This window comes from Heptranchias perlo, chromosome 11 (genome assembly GCF_035084215.1).
Source record: "Heptranchias perlo isolate sHepPer1 chromosome 11, sHepPer1.hap1, whole genome shotgun sequence".
NCBI classification, from domain to species: Eukaryota; Metazoa; Chordata; class Chondrichthyes; order Hexanchiformes; family Hexanchidae; genus Heptranchias; species Heptranchias perlo.
In genome coordinates this window covers 29394851-29417529 of record NC_090335.1, presented here as the reverse complement: position 1 = coordinate 29417529, position 22679 = coordinate 29394851, and the positions used below count along the sequence as shown (strand labels likewise).

Here is a 22679-nt window from a genome sequence, read left to right as displayed (position 1 = left end):
TCATAGTATCCAGTACACACAACAAATGGTCCATGTTAAGATCCCCAGGTCACACTATTGTTAATTACGTATTAGGCAGTCAAAGTGTATTCCTGATCATAGGGGACATGAAGGGTCTCGACAGAGTAGATAGAGAGAAACTGTTCCCATTGGCAGAAGGGTCAAGGACCAGAAGACATAGATTTAAGGTGATTGGCAAAAGAACCAAAGATGACATGAGGATAAACTTTTTTGTACAGCGAGTGGTTAGCATCTGGAATGTACTTGAAAGGAAAAAATTTGCAGGGTTACGGGGATAGGGCGGGGGAGTGGGACTCGCTGGATTGCTCTTGCAGAGAGCAGACTCGATGGGCTGAATGGCCTCCTTCTGTGCTGGAACCTTTCTATGATTCTATGAGTTATATTTGCAGAGATGATATTGAGCTTGAGATAATATCTACACTAGACATGTTTTCACAGTATATTTCAGGCATTCCAACTTTGGACTCTCTCATATTGTTAACGTCTCTCCTAATCTATGCCATACCTATGTAAACTGAATTTCCCCCCGTGTCCATTCATGTATGCATTTTAGCTGCCCCTCTGGACACGAGCCCTTGACTTCTAGCTCCCTTTTTTTTCTATTGGCGCCTCTCAGGCCTTCTCTCACCGACCTTTCCACCCAGCCCACTGGAGGGTAATCCGCACCAAATACCTTCCAGCCCATTCATCCCACCCACCACTGCCCTGTCAGATTCTTCCAGTAGATCAACAATCACCACCTCTCTCTGCATTTTCCTCCATAATGTCCATTCACTCTCAAACAAGAAACTTGCCATCATGATCTTATTGTGGACAATTGCAATGACATCCTGGCTTTAACTGAAACTTGGCTCATGAGAAGCGACATCTTGCCCCTTACTGAAGCCTGGCTATATTTACGACCAGCAGCCCCGCCCAAACCGCCGTAGTGGCAGTATGGCGCTTCTCACCAAATTACACCGAGGTCTCTTTCCCCTATTTCTGTGGTACCTTCTCCTCCTTCAAGCACCTTACTTTGTTCCAACCGTTACCTCTCCTTTAAAATCCTCATTCCCCTCCCAAGCCCCATTCTGAGTTTCTCCCCAAGATATCCTCTCTCTTTTCCTCCCTCAGAATCTGCACTGAGCAACTCCTCATCCTCAGTGATTTCAATCTCCATTAAAGTCATCAAGGGTGAAATTGGGCCATTTAGCTCCATTTTTTAGGCCAACGAAGCCTCGAAAATGGGGTCTGAGATGCATTCACACACTGCCGACGAGAAGTGCGCAGGACGCCTTCTTGGTAAAGGGGTTTGCGTGTGTGTGCCTAACGAACGGCGGCAGCATATAAAGCAGGGAGATTATGACGCGAATCAGTGTGCAACACTGATTTAAAGGAACTGCTGCTATTTTGGAACTCCACACCCCCATCCAACGCACAGTCTTAACCTCGCACAGCTGAACATGACATAAAGGGCATGAAGGACCCCCCCCCCCCCACACCAGTGCTGTTTAAAGGGATCATACAGGAGTTACAGGTTAGTTGCTGGATTATTTCTTCTGGCTGCTGGTGCATTTGTACGTGTTTATGGAGGTTTCCTATACTTGGATAAAGTTTCAATACTCTACAAGGAATGGGCTGGCTGGCTGGTGGAGTGGCAGGGTTGGGAGCAGGAATGCTGTCACCTTGAGAGAGACAGCAGGTTCGTGTTCCATGGAGCCACTGTCACTTACTGCCTCCTGTTTTGTGTCACCTTCTCCTGCAAGAAGGAAGTGTGTCAGTGAGTGTCCTGCAAAATGTTTGGGTGATATGGCGGTTATGGCTGAAGAGCTGCCATTGTGTGTGAACTATGTGCTGTGGGTGTGAGGCTTGGTAGGTGGGTGATGGGAGTATAGTGAATTGAGCAGTGGATGAGGCTAGTGGTGCAGTTGGTACAATATCCCACTTGAAACTGAACTCACTCACCATAACAACTCGTTTTAAATCATTGAACTTCATGTTCTTGGAGCTATGCTCCTGGCATTTATCTCCTCCCCTACTTCCTCCCACTGCCTCCTAAGCATATGTCTTGAGAGCCTCCAACCCCCCTGCAGATACAAGATGCCCTTCCTTCTCTCCACCTCTTGCACCAAGGCCTCCAATGCACCATCAGAGAACATCGCTATAAACAAGCATGGGCTAATCACGTACCACGATCCCCGGGCTCGTTTTCAGGGGTTATCCAATTTAACCACCACCTTGTCCTCTTTCCTCTGGTTTCACGGTACTCCTGTACTCCCTAAAACTCTCCCTCCATATAAATTATTAAATCGATATTGACGGCCACCCCCTCAACCATGCCATTCTCACGTGGCTTCTCTACTTTCATGGTCGATCACAAACAAGGCCATCTGTGACCACTTTCTTATATTCCTCAACACCCACATTCCCCTACCCCATTCTTTCTGCGACTGCCGCTGGAAAAAAAACTTCCCACAATCACTTACAATTGCACTTTCAAGTTGCAAACTGCCTGGCCTTTGGCCCACTATTTGCCACAATACTTCTGTACCTGTTACTCTGCTGACCCACTCCCTCTCCACCACCTTTGGTGCTCTCCCATTCCAGTCATTCTTCTGGTATAGCCCCTATCTTCTAAGGGTTGCAGATTTGAGCATATCTGGCGCACAACTGGTTTAGCCATCCATCCCTGGATCTGGCCCCTCTCTCCTCTTCCAAAACCACCCATTACTCCAGGATCATCCTGGAGAGCAAATATATCCCCTGGTTTCTTTTCTCCACTGCCAATCATCCCTTTAAACCCCTCTCCCCTGCTTCCTCTGCTCTCACCTCCAACAACAAGTATAACAACAAGTGCGAGGAGTTCATGGGCTTCTTTGATTAAGACCAAATATTCAGCTGCCTCTGCTGCTTCCCCCTTCCCTTTGCCCATCAAGCCCCCCTGGTTCCTCCCAACCCCAACCTGAACCTGGGTCTTTAGTTAGTTTCTCTCCTATCTGCCCTGAGATCCACCTGTCTCAACCCACTAAACAGCTGACCATCCAACTTCCCTTCCTGGCTCCCAGGCTAGCTTACATTGCAAATGGTTCCCTCTCCTCAGGTACCACACCCTCCCTTTTAAAACTACTGTCATCACCACCCTCCGCAAAAAACCCACCCTCAATCCATCTGTCCTTCCAAACTCTCTTTCCTCTCCAAAGTTCTTAACATGTTGTCGGCTCCCAAACCTGTGTGCATCTTGAATGCAATTCCATGTTTGAATCAAGTTTCCATGCCTGCCACATTACCGAAACCATCCTAAACTGCTCACAAATGACATCCTCTATGACTGTGACCGTACTGCATTATCCCTCCTCATTTTCCTAGATCTCTTTGTAGCTTTTGACATGGTCAACGACACCATCCTCCTCTAACACCCCTCCTCCACTGTCCAGTTCAGTGAGATTGCCCTCACTTGGTTCCGTGCTTACTTATCCAATCATAGCCAGAGCAATGGCTTCTCTTTCCACCCCAACAAAGTTACCTCTGGAGTCCCCCAAGGACCTATCCTTGGCTCCTCTGTTTTCATCTACATGCAGCCTTTTAGTGACATCATCCACAGACGTGGGATCGGTTTCAACATGTACACTGACAATGCCTAGCTCTACCTCTCCACCACCTCTCTTGACTCCTCCATTGCCTCTATCAGATATCTAGTCTGGGATGAAACACAATTTCCTCTAGTTAAATGTCGAGAAAACTGAAGTCATCATCTTCAGCCCCTACCATAAACTCCCTCCCAGTGCTCCCAGATGCTTGGGAACCCCCTTCTCAAAATATTGCTCGGCTGAAAAACCACAACCTGCAAGACTGCTAAGACCCTGGACTTGTTTCCTCACTGTTCCCAGATTACAGGACTGCTCCCAAATTAAATAAGTCAGTGTCCCTGGTAATATTACTTGGCATAACAGCCCTGTTCTTATAAAACCTCTGACTCACCGTGAACAATGTCACAGGAGATCTTGTAGTATTTTCATAAAAACTCTTCTGGGATCATCTGCCCTCACTGTCCTTGCTAAGGCAAAAATTCTCAGAAGCCACCAAAAACCAAACATGCCTGAAAATATAACTTGGATTACATCAATGAAGTAACAGCGAATAACAAAAACTGCTGATCATGACTCTATACCGCTTGTTAATCAAATCAAATACTGGTCATGAAATTATGCCATGCAATAACTGAGGTAAATGGGTCAATGCCTCTGCTAGAATAGAGAAAGCAACTTGAAATGAGCACATAAAGCATCCACATGCTGGTAACCCATGGCATAATTTCAGAATCATTATAAATACATAGAACACAGCAGCGCTATAAAAACCGAAAACACCAAAATGAAAGTGCTGAGTTCTAAAAGTCTAACATGAGGTGAAGGAGGAGGGAAGACACTGCTAGAAACCAGCAAGTGTCACATGGCAAGTAACAAAGCAGTACCACACAATATTTCCTCAATCCCCTACCACCAGATCTACAACTTTGTGCAATCTCTCTAATGGCTTTTTGAAGAAGTTCATAGAATCATAGAAAATTTATGGCATAGAGGAGGCCATTCGGCCCATTGTGTCCGCACCAGCTGAGAAATAAGCCACCCAGCTTAATCCCACTTTCCCACATTTGGTCCGTAGCCCTGCAGGTCACGGCTCTTCAGGTGCACAGCCAGGTATTTTTTAAATGAGTTGAGGGTTTCTGCCTCTACCACCCTCTCAGGCAGTGAGTTCCAGATCCCCACCACCCTCTGGGTGAAAAATATTTTCCTAATTTCCGCTCTAATCCTTCTACCAATCACTTTAAATCTATGCCGCCTGGTTATTGACCATTCTGCTAAGGGAAATAGGTCCTTCCTATCCACGCTATCTAGGCCCCTCATAATTTTGTACATATCAATCAAATCACCCCTCAGCCTCCTCCGTTCCAAGGAAAATAACCCCAGCCTATCCAATCTGTCATCATAGCTAAAATTCTCCAGTCCTGGCAACATCCTCGTAAATCTTCACTGAACCCTCTCTGGTGCAATTACATCCTTCCTGTGATGTGGTGACCAGTTTGAAGTGTTAAAGTTCTACACCTTCAATACATACATACATAATAACAATCATTTACCATTGATAATATGATCAGACAAAGCATAAAATAAATAGATGTCAGTATTTCTGCAAAATATCCCAGACTTGATAGTAATCTGATTAAAAGGCAGGTACTGTTCATATAATTAAATATTACTACAATAAAATCTTCTAGGACTATTACCACTTCAGATCCAGCAGCGTCATTTTCCATCACAGCCACCCAGTCAATAGCTTCAGGGCTATTATTATACAAAATAACTTGCTCCTGCTTTGAGGTTCCGTAGTAGGTACCACCAAACTGTACACATTCAAGCTTCTGGCCAGAAAAATCAAGAAGTTCCAGAAATGGCTCAACTATATTTGCCTTAATTTTCAGAGTAGTTTCTTCAAGGCCTTCCAATTTCACCCTAGCAGGAGAAGGAACAAATGGAAAGGAAACACAGAATTGTTTGAGTGAAAATTCTGTTTTTATTCTCCAACAACAACACCTACCCATGCACCCACCCCCACCCCCCCGCCAAACCCCACCCAAAACGGAATTGTCAGGTAAAATAATTTGGGCTGCTGGAGCTACTACCAAAGTCTGTGACTGGCCAGCAATTCAAAAATGTACAAGTTTTCAATATAAGCAAGTTTAGCATTTTGCTCTAAAATATGGATGCCTCTGCTATTCCATCTGCATTTAAATTAATGTTTGCATATTTTTTACACATTGTTCAGTCATTAAGCTACATTTTATCAATAGCTTTTTGGCTATTTGAAGCCAAATTTTAATTATTACTAGCATTAGTATTATTGTCGATGCTGTTAATGAATCTATGCACCATGCTACTAAAGATATATTTTATTTATCAGTGCAAATGTGAAGGTATACACTGCCAGATGAAAGCTCAATCCAAAATTTGGATTAAATTTTCAAGTTACTGTGCATAAAAGAGTGAGAACATCAGGAAGGATTTTTAGAACTATAAGGAGTGATTTTAACCCTGCTCACTTGCCAGAAAATGGGTGAGAGAGCAGTTTAAATCAACCGTGGGACTTTCTCCGCAATGTCCCACACCAATCCTGCAGGTTCTGATTTTAACTTGCTCTTCTGAGCAGACAAGGCGAACACCTGCCAGAATCTGGCAGGGTCCTTTTTTAAATATGCAGATTGGGCTCTAATTACATCATCTGAGCCCGATTGCTATTTTAATCAGAGACCTGCACAGGGAAGCTGTTGTGGCATTCCCACCAAGCCAACCTAGTAGGAAGAGGAGTCGGGCCCAGAAGAGGCCCAAAAAAGTAAGTCTTTTTTCTCTTTTTTGACTTTCCTTGTGTGCTAGGGGGAGCAAGAGCGCTCGTCCGGGTCCCACAAGGAAAGTTTAGGCCACCCAAGCCCTCTCCCAGTGATTTACTTGAGTGCCGAAGACCATTCCTTCGGTCCCTGGCAGTGACTTCCTACCATTCAACATTGCGCTCCTGCCTTCCAGCTAGCTGCTGCTTCCTACCGGTTTTAAGGGGGGACTGATTGAGGCTCTGCAGATAAGGCCCAGGGGTTAAAATCTCCAGGACTGCATGCTGTTGAGGTCAGGACAGTTTGCTGACCACCTCGGCCTTCACCCGCCCGACTCCTACCCCCAGTTAAAATCAGGGCTATAGTGTACATAGACAAAATGAGCATCCAAATTAAAACGTGCAAAGCGGATAGATTTAACCCCTGTATCTTAGGAAACCCAGCTCTAAATTATGAACAGAGTTTCCCTGAAATGGGGAAATTCGGGAGCGCCCCGCGGAGGGTAATTATAAATGGCTAGCACCGTGGCCCACAGGTAAGTGGTCGGTCGGGTCTTCGGGTTCGGACTGCAGGGGTCGGGTCGGGTGGGGGGGGGATCAGGTGGCTCAGGGAGGCAGCGATCGGGGTTCAGGGAGGCAACGGGGCGAGGACGGAAGGCTCGGGTGCCGGGAAGGCAGCGATCGGGGTCAGGGTGACATTGTGGCCGGGGACGGAGGCATCGGGGGGCCGGGGACGGAGGCATCGGGGGGCCGGGGAGGCAGCGATCAGGGGTCAGGTAGAGAGACATTAGGGGCCGCGTTAGGACCGATCGGTGGCCGGGGGGGAAGGGAGATCAGGGGTCGGGGCCAGGGCCTGAAGGTCGGAGGTCGGGGATCTCAGGACCAGGAGCAATCAGGATGGTGATTGTGATAAATACTTAGCTTTATTTTTATGTGGGCGATGCCTAGGGTTGGTTTTCCCTGAGTGCTGGCGCTCGCTGCTTCAAAGCAAACCAATGTTGCATCAGGGACCCAAAGCAGGCATTAGGCCCCTTATTTGCATATGCAAAGGGTCCAACACTTGCTTCAGGCATGGGTCAAGGATGCCTCTTGTTTGTCCTTACCCAATATGGCGGGTGGCGCACTTCTGGTCAGAAATGTGTGTGCGCTTCCTGCTCGCCATTTTGGGGCATTAGGAGGCCGCGTAACACCTATAGAATGGACCCCAGGCAGCCCAGTTTAACCCCCAATGGGTAAATACAACATAAGTTGAACTATACAATGACAAAGAACTCAGGGTCCTCAGCCGACAGAGAGGGAAGAAAATAAAAACAAGCCCATGTAAAATTACCTGTCTAATCCCTTTTCTTTTTTTTTAAGAAGGCAATATAAGCCCATTCACTGTTTGATAATGGGCTTATGACTCACACATTGTCCATCATATCGAGCCCCTCCATGCCAGATGTGGTTTAGATTTTTATGACTAATTAATTGGAATATAATTGATCCTTACCATTGCATGTTATGAATAGTGTCACATAAATTATTTATTTACAATTTAAATCATAATTCTGCCTTTAGAAGCTAGTTAAAAGAATGTTCTTCCTTTTTCGATCCTTCTCTATTCTGCAAATGAATGGACTCAGCATAATGCAATGGAGAGATGTTCAGAAAAAATACAATCAATAGCTTATGAATTAATGTTTAAATGCATTTTACCAATTTTACTTATAAAGACTTACAGAACCAATTCATCAATGACCATAGGCTGGAGAGTACACAATTCAACTTTGACCAATTGCACTGTTTTAGCCGCAACTGTTCCACTCCTGGGTATAATAGTCAAAGGCAGATTGCCTTTATCGGCAATGATAAACTGGCCTATAGGAGAAAACAAGATTATGAGTTTTTCGCAAGTTTCTGCATCATCAAATTCATAGAACATCATATTTTAAGTATCTATTCCAGGCAATGCTGCTAAATTTCAAATTGGAATTCAATCTTGTTTTGAGAAGTGGAAGCGGAGGACTCAAAGAGGGATTAGGAGTTATTTTTTATTAAGAAACCAATGTGAAGAGCTAAGGCCTATAATACAGGATACCATCACGGTTGGAAAGCATAAGAAAAAGTAAGTAATAATTAGATGATGCTAAGCTTGGGTTTCAAAAGTCTGAAGGATGAAGGAGGAAAGGAAGACTGAAGAGGTAAGGAGTTTAACATAGTATCATAGTAGGTACATCACAGGAGGAGGCCATTCGGCCCATTGTGCCTGTGCCGGCTCTTTGAAAAATTAGTCCCATTCCCGTGCTCTTTCCCCATAGCCCTGTAAATATTTTCCCTTCAAGTATTTATCCAATTCCCTTTTGAAAGTTACTATTGAATCTGCTTCCACCACCCTTTCAGGCAGTGCATCCAGATCATAACAACTCGCTGCCTAAAAATATGTTTCCTCATGTCGCCGCTGGTTCTTTTGCCAATCACCTTAAATTTGTGTCCCCTGATTACCGACCCTTCTGCCACTGGAATCAGTTTCTCCTCATTTGCTCTATCAAAACCATTCATTATTTTGAACACCTCTATCAAATCTCCTCTTAACCTTCAATGCTCTAGGAAGAACAACCCTAGCTTCTCCAGTCTCTCCACATAACCGAAGTCCCTCATCCCTGGTATCATTCCAGTAAATCTCTTCTGTACCCGCTCTAAGGTCTTGACATCCTTCCTAAACGGTGGTGCCCAGAATTGAAAACAATACTCCAGCTGGGGCCTAACCAGTGTTTTATAAAGGTTTAACATAACTTCCTTGTTTTTGTACTCTATGTCTCTATCAATAAAGCCAAGGACACGATATGCACTTTCAACACACTTCTCAACTTGTCCTGCCACCTTCAAAGATTTGTGAACATACACCTCCAGGTCACTCTGTTCCTGCACTCCCTTTAAAATCGTATCATTTAGTTTATATTGCCTCTCCTCATTCTTCCTACCAAAATGTATCACTTCACACTTCTCTGCATTAAATTTCATCTGCCATGTGTCTGCCCAATTCACCAGTCTGTCTATGTCCTCCTGAGGTCTGTTACTATCCTCCACACTGTTTACTACATTTCTGAGTTTCATGTCATCTGCAAACTTTGAAATTACACCCTGGAAACCCAAGTCCAGGTCATTAATATATATCAAAAAGAGCAGTGGTCCTAATATGGACCCCTGAGGAACACCACTGTATACTTCCCTCCAGTCTGAAAAATCACGACTCTCTGCTTTCTGTCCCTTAGCCAATTTTGTATCCATGCTGCCACTGTTCCTTTAATCCCATGGCTTTAATTTTGCTAACAAGTCTATTATGTGTTACTTTATCAAATGCCTTTTGAAAGTCCATATACACATCAACCTGCACTACCTTCCTCAACCCTCTCCGTTACTTCATCGAAGAACTCAATCAAGTTCGTCAAACACGATTTTCCTTTAACAAATCCATGCTGACTTTCATTTATCAGCCCATACTTTTCCAAGTGCCAATTAATTTTGTGCCGGATTATTGTCTCAAAGTTTCCCCATCACCGACATTAGGCTAACTGGCCTGTAATTGTCCGGTTTATCCCTCTCCCCTTTTTTGAACAGGGGTGTAACATTTTCAATCCTTTTGTCCTCTGGCACCACCCCCATATCAAAGGAGGATTGGAAGATTGTGGCCAGAGCCTCCGCAATTTCCACCCTTACTTCTCTCGGTAACCTAGGATGCATCTGATCTGGACTGGGTGACTTTTCTACTTTGAGTGCTACCAATCTTTTAAGTACCTCCTCTTTATCTATTTTTATCCTATTCAATATCACTACTACTTCCTCCTTTACTGCTGCATTGGCAACATCCTCTTCTTTAGTGAAGACCGATGCGAAGTATTCATTTAGTACCTTAGCCATACCCTTTGCCTCCACAAGAAGATCTCATTTTTTTTGTTCCAAATCGACTCCACCCTTCCTTAGACTACCCTTTTACTATTTATATGTTTATAAAAGATTTTTGGGTTCCCTTTTATATTAGCCGCTGATCTAATCCCACACTCTCTCTTTATCCCTCTTATTTCCTTTCTGAGATCTCCTCTGTACTTTCTATATGCAGCTTGGTTCTCTACTGTATTATGAACCTTACATTTGTCATAAGCCTTTTTCTGTTTCATTTTAATCTCTATATCTGTAGTCATCCAGGCTGCTCTAGCTTTGGATGCCCTTCCTTTCCCCCTCGTAGGAATATGTCTATTCTATACCTGAACCATCTCCTCCTTGAAGGCCTCCCATTGTTTTGCCTATCAATTTTTGATTCCAATCCATCTGGGCAAGATCCCTTTTTAACTCACTGAAGTTAGCCCTCCTCCAATGAAGTATTTTTACACTTGATTGTTTCTTGTCCTTTCCAATAACTATTCTAAACCTGATGATACCATGATCACTGTTCACTAAATACTCCCCCACTGAAACATGCTCCACTTACCCCACTTCATTCCCCAGCACTGCTTCCTTCCTGGCTGGAAATACACTGATCAATAATGTTCTCTTGTACTCATTTCAGGAATTCCTCCCTTTCTTTGTCCTTTACGCTGTTACTATACCAGTCTACATTGGGACAACTGAAACCCCTCATTATCACTACTCTATAGTTCTTGCATCTTTCTGGAATTTGCCTGCAATTTTGCTCTTCTATCTCCTTCCCACTATTTGGTGGCCGATGGTATAACCCAGTAGCATAATAGCTCCTCTATTGGGAAAGAATGACTAACAGTCAGATATGAGTTTTAATTTCAACACAGTTGGAATATAGGATGGGAAAAGAACACGTGAGATGGCATTTTGAAGGTTATAAGTGACAAGAACGGAAAGTTCAAAAAAACACTGTCCATAGTAGTATCAATAAAATACTGTAAAGAAAGATGAAAAATTGGAAGGCAAATGGTATGTTAGGAAGGCAAATGGTATGTTAGGAAGTCAAATGGTATCTTAGGAAGTCAAATGGCATCTGAGGAAGGCAAATGGCATCTTAGGAAGGCAAATGGCATGTTGGCCTTCATTGCACTGAGTACAAGAGCAAGGATGTCTTACTGCAGTTATACAGGGCCTTGGTGAGATCACACCTGCAGTGTTGTGTGCAGTTTTGGTCTCCCTGCCTAAGAAAGGATATACTTGCCATAGAGGGAGTGCAGCGAAGGTTCACCAGACTGATTCCTGGGATGGCAGGACTGTCGTATGAGAAGAGATTGGGTCGACACAGCCTGTATTCACTTGAGTTTAGAAGAATGAGAGGGTATCTCATTGAAACGTATAAAATTCTGACAGGGCTAGACAGACTGGATGCAGAGAGGATGTTTCCCCTGGCTGGCGAGTCGAGAACGAGGGGTCACAGTCTCAGGATACGGGGTAGTACATTAGGACTGAGATGAGGAGAAATTTCTTCAGAGGGTGGTGAACCTGTGGAATTCTCTACACAGAAGGCTGTGGAGGCCAAGTCACTGAATATATTTAAGAAGAAGATAGATAGATTTCTAGACACAGAAGGCATCAAGGAGTATGGGGAGAGAGCAGGAATATGGTATTGAGATAGTGGATCAGCCATGATCATATTGAATGGCAGAGCAGGCTCGAAGGGCCGAATGGCCTACTCCTGCTCCTATTTTCTATGGCCACAGACAAAGATTGCTGACTAGGTGATTTAGGCATCATCTATCAGACCCCATGTTTTATCTTATATATTTTGTCCAGGAGTATAAGAGAGATGATAGCAGAACCTCCCCGCATATGGGAGCATTAATCAAGTCTTGGATAAACTTGAGCTTTCTAAAGAATTAAGAGCTGCTGAGGTGAACAGAACTTTTTGAATGAAATGGAAGACAGATTCTTGGAGACTGCTTTAGCAATGAAGGTGTGGGAATTCTATTACCAGAGAAGATAGTGAGGCCAAGAATGTTGATAGATGAATGTGAGAACCTTATGAACAATCAAAAATGCAAAAAGGCCATTCAGCCCATCAGGTCCTCCCGTACTACCCTAATGGTCCCTGCATAACATCCAACTACATTTTAGAGTCATAGAGTTATACAGCACGGATAGAGGCCCTTCGGCCCATCGTGTCCGTGCCGGCCATCAGCCCTGTCTACTCTAATCCCATATTCCAATAGAGTCATAGAGTTATACTTTAGTCTACTGATAATGCAAAGTTGTTTTTGTGCTAAAAAATTTAATTATGCAGTGATTTGAAATAAGCAATGTAATTAACACAAAGTGAGAATTTATTGTGAAAAGCAAATCCGAATTATCAGATAATTTAAATTATGCAAATTTGAATTAAGAGTGGAGTATATTTTCCTTGAATCTACTGCCTTGCTTGACTGATTATTCCAAATATTTATCACCCTTTGAATAAAAAGATTCTTTGTAATACATGTTTTATATTTACTATGCACTAATTTAAATTAATGTTTTCTTCACCTATCAGTCTTCATTAAGGCTTTGTTAAAAGCATCTTCTGAGAAACTCATACAGAATTGAGCAGGAAGAACATTTTTTAAAGTATGTCTGAACCCATATTCAAAAATCCCATTAGATATATAAAGGAACGGCGAGATTTTGATAAGTCAGTTTCCAAATCTCCATTATGAACCTTCAGCTCACTACTTTTTGTTATCAGTAGTTCCTTTTCATTCCAATGTAATTCAGAGTCTGGACAACAGGTGCAAGGGCCAGATTACGCACCTCCCTCTCATGCTTCTCTGGTACTCCCCTTCATGCTCCAGAATCAGCAAATACAGTGATCGCTCCAGCAGCTTGCCCATAGTCAGAATCAGTGATGCCGACAAGGGGGCGGGGGGGGGGGGGGGGGAGGAAGAACAACTCTTCTATGAGTTCTTGTGGGGTGGGGGGAGCATTTTTTTTTCATTTTATTTACAACATTTACAACAGGGGCAGACTGGCCATATGGGAAATGCCCCTGTGCATGATTCCATACCGCTGAATTATCAGCAACCCCCTTTTTGCACGATATGTATTGTACCTGAATATCGTTCATACTAAAGCAATTAAACTCCAGGGTCTCCTCTTGGTTTACTGGTTAATATATCCAGAGAAGAATGTTCCAGAATAAACTGCGGAAGCAGCCATACACAGGAACTAAATGTTAAACGGACATAACACACGACAATCCTGAAGAATCAAGCTCCCTTTCGGGGGAAATCAGTCAGCTGCTGTAAAGCCTATCGCCAATTGCATTGTTTAATTCCTGAATGCAGCTCGTTAATTTCCTGCTGGAAATGCATATGCTAAGCAGGACTGTCAATTCACAGGCTGTAAGAGACATACTGACTGATATTTCTTTGTATCAACGGCACTGTATGCTCAGAATGTAGGCTTAGGCAGCGCAAACAAACGTGCATAAACTGCCCTGAATGCAATGTAAATTTGTGTGCAGACCACTGTTTTAAAATATACCGCACAGAAGTGTGTGTTCATCAATTATTCAGCGACAATATCTCCTTTTGTTACACGACCGCAGCATAAAGAGTTTTTAAGGTATTTTAGTAAATGTGAGACATGCTCAGTAATGGAACCTAACTCAATTATTGCAGGGACTCGTATGATGCAATCGCCGCTTGCGGTGGGTCCCGATTGGAGCTAAAACAGTCACACAGAAAGCCTCCCGGGCTTTGCATGACTTAAGGTTTAATTTCATGCTGGTGTGCAAGCCTCAAAAGTGTTGTAAAGTAAGCATGGTCAGTTCAAGGCAAAAACAAATTATTCAAGTTTAAGTGCTAGGTGTCTTTAAATACAAATGGAATTCGCTTGTTCGTGATAATCATTCTAACCTTTTGGATGATGGTCCGTGGAAAACGTACAAGCATCCATATTCAACAAACTCACAAACTGTTTTACTATTGTCAGTTTTACTATTTGATTTACCTAGCGATAGCCAAAGTTTTAACAGACCGAGTCCTTTTAACACTACTTCGAGCTCTACCAATATTATTGAACAATAAACCGCAACAACATTCCAGCTGTAGCCACGGAAGCAGCGTTTCTTGTCAGCCTCAGGAAGATATCCATAAGTGGATCCAACAACGAGGAACCAATTCTGGTTGATGAGGAAGCAGACAGCAATGATTCACAAATGGACGACGTACACCAACCCGAGAACATAAAGTCAACTAACTAGCCAAGTCTAATGTGTGCTTTTTTGTATGCTTTTGCTTAACTTTAAAATTTGTGCCCCAAGTATGGCGACATTCCCCTAACTAATTTTTAGTTTTTGGACACAAAAGTATGTCTGTCATTTCAATCAAATCACTATCGCTAATAGAGTCCAACTTGTGCATATCGAAAATAAAAAATTGAGTTTCAGTTCAAAGCAAATTTTAGAATGTGAAAGTTATTTATTTTTTGAATAAGTAAATCTTTTTTTTAGGTTTCCTGTGAAGACAACAGATGACCCTTCTAACTACATGGACAAGAAGCTGATCCTTGGAGAGAGCAACCTAGTCCTGAAAATTCAAGACAAGCGACTTGAATGAGAGAAGCTTTGAAGTGTAGACCTGGTAGCAGGAATTGGTTTAATAAGACCCTTCCGCTTGGAAATCAGATTCAAAGAAGCTGCTTAGTATATAGGAAAAGTAAGAACATCCTTTTTTGTAAACCATGTATGATGTTTGTTTTGCTGACTGAAGCTTCAGTTTGGCCATCACAAGGATATGAATGTGATTCAGATATGGCTAGGGGTACTGAAAGGTACAAACATTTAAGGTCTCATGCTGGATGTGAAATCGTAAGAATTCAGTGGATCAGTTCTCAGAGAATTGACATTGGATGGAACAATACCTTTGATAAAATAACACAGGGAACTTTTGTCTGTATTAATTGATTGTTGCCAATATTTGAACACATAAATGATAGCTTTTAGAAGAAATCAAAAATTAAACAGCAAGTTACCACAATTATCCTGAATTTTCTCAAAATACAGTCTGGCAGCTCAGTCATATATGAATAAAATTGATCAAGCAGATTTGGAGAAGAGGAAACCTTAAGGTATAGGAACATATTTGCATTGATTGAATGTATGAGAAAAATGGTGTTGTCTAAAATAGTCTGACGTGTCCACCAGCTGTGTGACTATTACAATCTCAACTCTTCTCTGATTGCTAAGGACCTATGCACCTTCAAAGATGTGTATGTTATAGCTCTCGAAAGTACATATATTGAAGATCTTACCATCAAGACATCAAAACACACCATGAGCATGAAGATGGTACTGAAATAATAGAAATTGATGTTTCATTCTCAAGATGGGTTGATTAAAGGTTTATTAAACCACTTAGGCTTGTCAGTCAACTCTCAGGATTTCTGAACTTATTAGTTCTGTTTTGGATTTTACGTTCGATTGCAGTAACAAGTGTTATTATAGAATGTACCATCAGCTGTGTCGCTATAAAGAACAAGCTAAGGTCCACCATGTCAGATACATGGCTATCAAATCTTTTTATTCCATCCTGTGAAAGTGATATTTTAGAATCAATCACAAATGATGAGATTATATCCAGTTTTGCATTGACAAGTACACTGAGAAAGAAACTGCTATTTAAAAGTTTTTGCTACTTTTAATAATATAAAAGCTTAGCATAATGATTGTCTTAAGTATATGGTTAAATATATGTCAATTTAGTTCTATAGACACTGGTGTGCTGGGGGGCAATATTAGCTCAGAGGAGGGGGACTCTGCCAAGACCTGGTGGGGGATGGGCACCACTAGTCATAATTGTGGCACTGCTACATTAAACACCACTGGGCAAAATATCCAAAGATAGCAGATAAAGTTCCAACTGCAAATGGAAAAAAAAGTGCCCAAATGTCTACAAAATAAGTACTATAAGCAGCCAAAATAGGTTTGCCATGGCAAAATTTAACACTTTCCTTTAAGGCTAGAAGTCCTAAAATGACTGACTGAGATTTACAGCCAGTGCTGAAATGCAGCAGAAAATGCATTATAGTGGAGTAGATGATTTACATAAATTTGACATGCCTAATGAGGGAAGCACATGTCCTGTGCCTCTGCTTCACTGTGGTTGGCTCACAATGTTGTAGAGTGCTCTGCACTTCGAGCAATCAGCAGGCCCAAGGCTCGTGCACTCAATAATGTACAGTACTTTCTCCCAATCAACACCTGCACTGCTGGCATTCACCACCACTAAATCTGTTCCACATTATACAGCTTTATTTTACACAACCCAAAAGCACAACCACACAAGTGTAGATTTATATCGGTAAGACTTGTGGCCATTATCCCTAGCATTCGCATTTTGTATTTTTTTAAAAAACATTGCTTTTGAGGAATCGTACCACCAACAACAGCAAATTGCATTTCTATAGAGGTCCTCAAGTGTAAGAAGATGACTCAAAAGTCTGCTACATTAAGGCGAGCAAAAGAATGGATGCCAAATCAGGGATGCAAAGGGAAAAAGGTGAAGGACCTGAGGCACAATCAAAGAGAAGGTTTGAGGTTTTTCAAAGTAGAAAAGGCGTCATAGTGGGTGAAACTGGGAAGGAGGCTCTGGAAGGCAGAAGCATAGCGCTTGAATGAGCAGCCACCAATGGTGGAGTAGAGTGAACAAGAAGCTCAGTGTTAGAAGAGCGGAGAGTGCTTGCGTGACAAATTTATTAGAGTTCTTTGAGGAAGTAACAGACAGGGTGGATAAAGGGGAACCAATGGATGCAGTATATTTGGATTTCCAAAAGGCATTCGGTAAGGTGCCATATAAAAGATTACTGCACAAGATAAGAGCTCATGGTGTTGGGGGTAATATACTGGCATGGATAGAGGATTGGCTAACTAACAGAAAACAAAGAGTCGGGATAAAAGGGTCATTTTCAAAATGGCAATCTGTAACTAGTGGGGTGCCGCAGGGCTCAGTGCTGGGGCCTCAACTATTTACAATATATATCAATGACTTGGATGAAGGAACAGAGTGTCTTGTGGCCAAATTTGCTGATGGTACAAAGACAGGCGGAAAAGCAAGTTGCGATGAGGACACAAAGTGTCTGCAAAAGGATATTGACAGATTAAGCGAATGGGCAAAAATTTGGCAGAATATAATGTGAAGTCATCCACTTTGGGAGGAAAAATAAAAAAGCAAAATATTATTTGAATGGAGAAATACTACAAAATGCTGCGGTACAGAGGGATCTGGGCGTCCTCGTACATAAAACACAAAAAGTTAACGTACAGGTGCAGCAGGTAATCCGGAAGGCAATCGGAATATTGGCCTTTATTTTTAGGGGGATGGAGTATAAAAGCAGAGAAGTCATGCTACAACTGTACAGGGTGCTGGTGAGACCACACCTGGAGTACTGCGTGCAGTTCTGGTGCCCTTATTTAAGGAAGGACATACTTGCATTGGAGGCAGTTCAGAGAAGGTTCACTAGGTTGATTCCGGGTATGAAAGGGTTGTCTTATGAGGAAAGATTGAACAGGTTGGTTCTATACTCATTGGAGTTTAGAAGAATGAGAGGAGATCTTATTGAAACATACAAGATTTTAAGGGGACTTGATAGGGTAGATGCTGAGAGGATGTTACCCCTCATGGGGGAATCTAAAACGAGGGGGCATAGTCTCAGAATAAGGGGTTGCCCGTTTAAGGAGAAATGAGGAGGAACTTCTTCTCCCAGAGGGTCGTGAATCTTTGGAATTCTTTACTTCAAAAAGCTGTGGAGGCTGAGTCATTGAATACATTCAAGGCCAAGTTAGACAAATTTTTGATCAGCAAGGGAGTCAAAGGATATGGGGAAAAGGCGGGAAAGTGGAGTTGAGGTAAAAATCAGATCAGCCATGATCTCATTAAATGGCGGATCAGGCTCGAGGGGCCGAATGGCCTACTCCTGCTCCTATATCTTATGGTCTTTTGGCTCTTATGGAATGCAAGGTAGGATGAGATCACTTAAGTAGCACAGTGACTGTACCATCAACATTTAATCTTAATATAACTTCAAAAAATCGTTCTGTGTTGGCTAGAAATACATAAAACAGTAATCATAGCAGGACTACTACTGGTCTGTGCTGAAATGTCCACACCATGCGCCATCCAATTTGCCTGAAGTTTTTCAATTTGTGCAAGTAAAAATGTATTTATTACCTAGAATAGCTTTAAATGGGAAGGTTTCTCTCTACCTACATTTCCCTTGATTTGAACTTCAATGTGATCATCACAATAACCCTAAAATTAAAAGCACATTTCAGCACAGACCAGTAGTAATCCTGCTATGATTACTGTTTTATGTATTTCTAGCCAACACAGAACGATTTTTGAAGTTATATTAAGATGAAATGTTGATGGTACAGTCACTGTGCTACTTAAGTGATCTCATCCTACCTTGCATTCCATAAGAGCCAAGAGATCATAAGATATAGGAGTAGGAGTAGGCCATTCGGCCCCTCGAGCCTGCTCCGCCATGCCTGATCCCTCTTTTAGAATTTTTTAAATAACATTTACATCAGTTTTTTCAATTATAATGTATTAAGTAGTTTATTTTCCCAGGAATCCACGAGAGATCAAGTTCCCATAACCTAGCTACAAATTTAGTTCTGTTATGAGTCATATATCCCACACATACATCTTAAAAATTGGGTGGAAGTGCGTTCAATGAAAATAATTTTATCTTGGGCTGTATGTTTCACTCTTACAGTTTATGACATTATCTGAATCCTTTATGAGTTAATTTTTTTATTTTCATTCTCACCCACTCATTATTCCCGATTTATTTTAACACTTAGTAAAACTGGTCATGGCGTTTGTTGTGATAATATTATGGTGATCTAGTTTTTTCAACTAGTAAAATTCACTTTCAAATTTAGAATGGAAAAATACTATAAAGAAACACCAATATTTGAGAGTTTTGTTTTTCACAAGTTGCTGTTAAAGAACACTTACCTGGGAGAGATCCATCATTTGCAACGCTTATTTCCTTGGAAAGAACTTTGCTGTTGGCTACCACAGTGCCAAAATCAACTCCAGGATCAATACTAAGATCACAAGCGGAGCAAAACCTACACAAGACAAAAGAAAATTCAGCCAATAAATTCTAATATCACTAATCTAATGAATCCAAAAAAATGGTCGAAAATAGCTGAAGCAGGCTTATTCTATTCACACCAAGCTACACAAAGTGGCATCACTCTGATTCAGCCTTAAAGCCTCACATCAATAGCCAGGCATCTAGATGAAGTACTCTATTATGGTGAAGTGCTCCATCTGGTAGGACCTCTCAGTCCTCCACAAGAACACCTCCTATTGGCTTGTGACAGAACATTGCTAACATACAGTGCTAACATAAGCTGCAAAAACATCCCTGGCCAAGATTGCTGTGTGAATCTAATAAAGGAAAAACTAAACATTAACAACATTTGTGTTGTTCTTTTCAACAGGGTACAACTGTATACATAAGGTAATTAATTTGATTTTGGGAGAAAATATTTTCAGTAAAATTCACATTATAACTTTAGCACGGATCTATTAAATGTCAGAATATTCTATTTTAAAATCCTGCATCTAGAGTAAATCTATTTGACAAGATTTTTTGTGTCCATAGGCAGGATGGTGAGAACAACATGCTACCTTCATAAATAACTGGGAATTCTTCCAAAATAAAAAAAAAGTCGTACAGAAGAAAGGGGCCACACCTAAACCAAGTAGGGACAGAGACTTGTAAAGAACATTAAGGCAGCTGTAGAAAATCACTTAAACCAGATAGGTTGGGAGTGAGGCAGGGAGGAAACAGCATCCCAGATGAGAGAAATCATAGGGTAGAAGGCAGTCAACTTTGGCTCAGTGGTAGCACTCTTGTCTTTAACTCAGAAGGTTGAAGTTCAAGCCCATTCCAGAGACCCCAGCATATTGAGGTAATTACCAACTTTGGTGGGGGGTGGAAAACTGGTGGTAACAAATTGGCCATCTGTTACGCACCCCTACCGATCTCCTTTCCATTGATGTCTATATTTATTCCAGGTCCCTTTCTACTTCTTCATCTGCCAATTCAATACCATTCATTGTTTACTTATGATGCATATCATTATCAATAAATCTGTGGTAAATTCAGGGATCCTGCGCTTCCAGCAGAAAGCTAACAAAAATTCCAATGTAGGACAAATCCCTGCTCTTTTTGATATACATAAGTGACCTGGACTTGGGCGGACAGGATATAACTTCACAGTTTGCAGGTGACACAAAACTCGGAAATGTAGTAAATGATGTGGAGGATAGTAACAGACTTCAGGAGGACATAGACTGGTGAAATGGGCAGACACAGGGCAGATGAAATTTAAAGCAAAGAAATGTAAAGTGATACATTTTGGTAGGAAGAATGAGGAGAGGCAATATAAACTAAATGGTACAATTATAAAAAGGGGCAGGAACAGAGAGACATGGGGATGCACAGATCTTTAAAGGTGGCAGGGCTAGTTGAGAAGACAGTTAAAAAAGCATATAGGATCCTTGGTTTTATTAATAGAGGCAGAGAGTACATCAGCAAGGAAGTTATGGTAAACCTTTATAAAACACTGGTTAGGCCGCAGCAGGAGTATTGTGTTCAATTCTGGGCACCACCCTTTAGGAAGGATATCAAGGCCTTAGAAAGGGTGCAGAAGAGATTTACTAGAATGGTACCAGGGATGAGGGACTTCAGTTATGTGGAGAGATTGGAAAAGCTGGGGCTGTTCTCCTTAGAACAGAGAAGGTTAAGAGAAGACTTGATAGATGTGTTCAAAATCATGAACGGTTTTGATAGGGTAAATAAGGAGAAACTGTTTCCAGTGGCTGAGGGGTTGGTAGCCAGGGGACACAGATTTAAAGTGATCGGCAAAAGAGCCAGAGACGACGTGAGGAAACATTTTTTAGGCAGCGAATTGTAATGATCCGGATGCACTTCCTGAAAGGGTGGTGGAACAGATTCAATCGTAACTTTCAAAAGGGAATTGGGTAATTACTTGAAGAGGAAAAAATTACAGGGTTATGGGGAAAGAGCAGGGGAATGGGACTAATTGAATAGCTCTTTCAGAGACGGCACAGGCACGATAGGCCGAATGGCCTCCTCCTGTGCTGCACCTACTATGATATATGAAATACGAACTTCTGGACTTCATTTTTTTGTGTCGACACTCTTAATTTCCCATGAAATGGACAAATTGGGTATGACATTTTATTGATGACATCTCTTCTGAACCTCAAAGAACAGATACCACTAAAGATCTTAATAATCCTATCCCTAGTTATTATAAATTGTCAAGTCTGCTCAGTGGTATGCTATTTCTGCGTGAATGAAATGAATTATTGCATAATACTTACGCAAACATTGGGATGTTAATAACATCTTTATCTACGGTTATAGTGCATGCATCTGTGGCATCCTCTCTTTTTTCTGTAGAATATTCTATAATTGCTGAAATTTGTACTCCAGGAGCAATACTTTTTTCAATATTCTTCACAATGATCCTGAATAACTGTAAAGGAGAAGACAAATGTTACTGTGTTGAATTCATGCAACTGAACTCTTCAGTCTGCCAAACCATCTTGGACACCTAGCCAAGCTGCCTTTACCCAAAGAGGCAAATCTATAGATCCCACCAGAGTTGTCCAAGGAGATTTGTCTTCACTATTTTTTATTTGTTCATGGGATGTGGGCATCGCTGGCAAGGCCAGCATTTATTGCCCATCCCTAATTGCCCTCGAGAAGGTGGTGGTGAGCCACCTTCTTGAACCGCTGCAGTCCGTGTGGTGAAGGTTCTCCCACAGTGCTGTTAGGTAGGGAGTTCCAGGATTTTGTCCCAGCGACGATGAAGGAACAGCGATATATTTCCAAGTTGGGATGGTGTGTGACTTGGAGGGGAACGTGCAGGTGCAGTGTTGTTCCCATGTTCCTCTTGCTCTTGTCCTCCTAGGTGGTAGAGGTCGCGGGTTTGGGAGGTGCTGTCGAAGAAGCCTTGGCGAGTTGCTGCAGTGCATCCTGTCGATGGTGCACACTGCAGCCACAGTGCGCCGGTGGTGAAGGGAGTGAATGTTTAGGGTGGTGGACGGGGTGCCAATCAAGCAGGCTGCTTTGTCCTGGATGGTGTCGAGCTTCTTGAGTGTTGTTGGAGCTGCACTCATCCAGGCAAGTGGAGAGTATTCCATCACACTCCTGACTTGTGCCTTGTAGATGGTGGAAAGGCTTTGGGGAGTCAGGAGGTGAGTCACTCACCGCAGAATACCCAGCCTCTGACCTGCTCTTTGCATTACCAGCCTCAGAACTTTGCCATCTTCTGCAGT

At 42.2% G+C, this 22679-nt stretch overlaps 1 protein-coding gene across 1 annotated transcript in view; it reads right to left on the bottom strand.

Moving 5' to 3' along the window:
• The window catches only part of LOC137327209 (cilia- and flagella-associated protein 47-like), a 602936-nt gene that overhangs the window by 566111 nt on the left and 14146 nt on the right, over positions 1-22679 (bottom strand). Inside the window, exons 2-5 of the mRNA XM_067992778.1 lie at positions 21720-21874; positions 19311-19426; positions 8100-8238; positions 5285-5510 (exon numbers count right to left, since the gene is read on the bottom strand). Coding sequence (XP_067848879.1) covers positions 5285-5510; positions 8100-8238; positions 19311-19426; positions 21720-21874 — 636 coding nt within the window. The remainder of the gene's footprint in view (positions 1-5284; positions 5511-8099; positions 8239-19310; positions 19427-21719; positions 21875-22679) is intronic.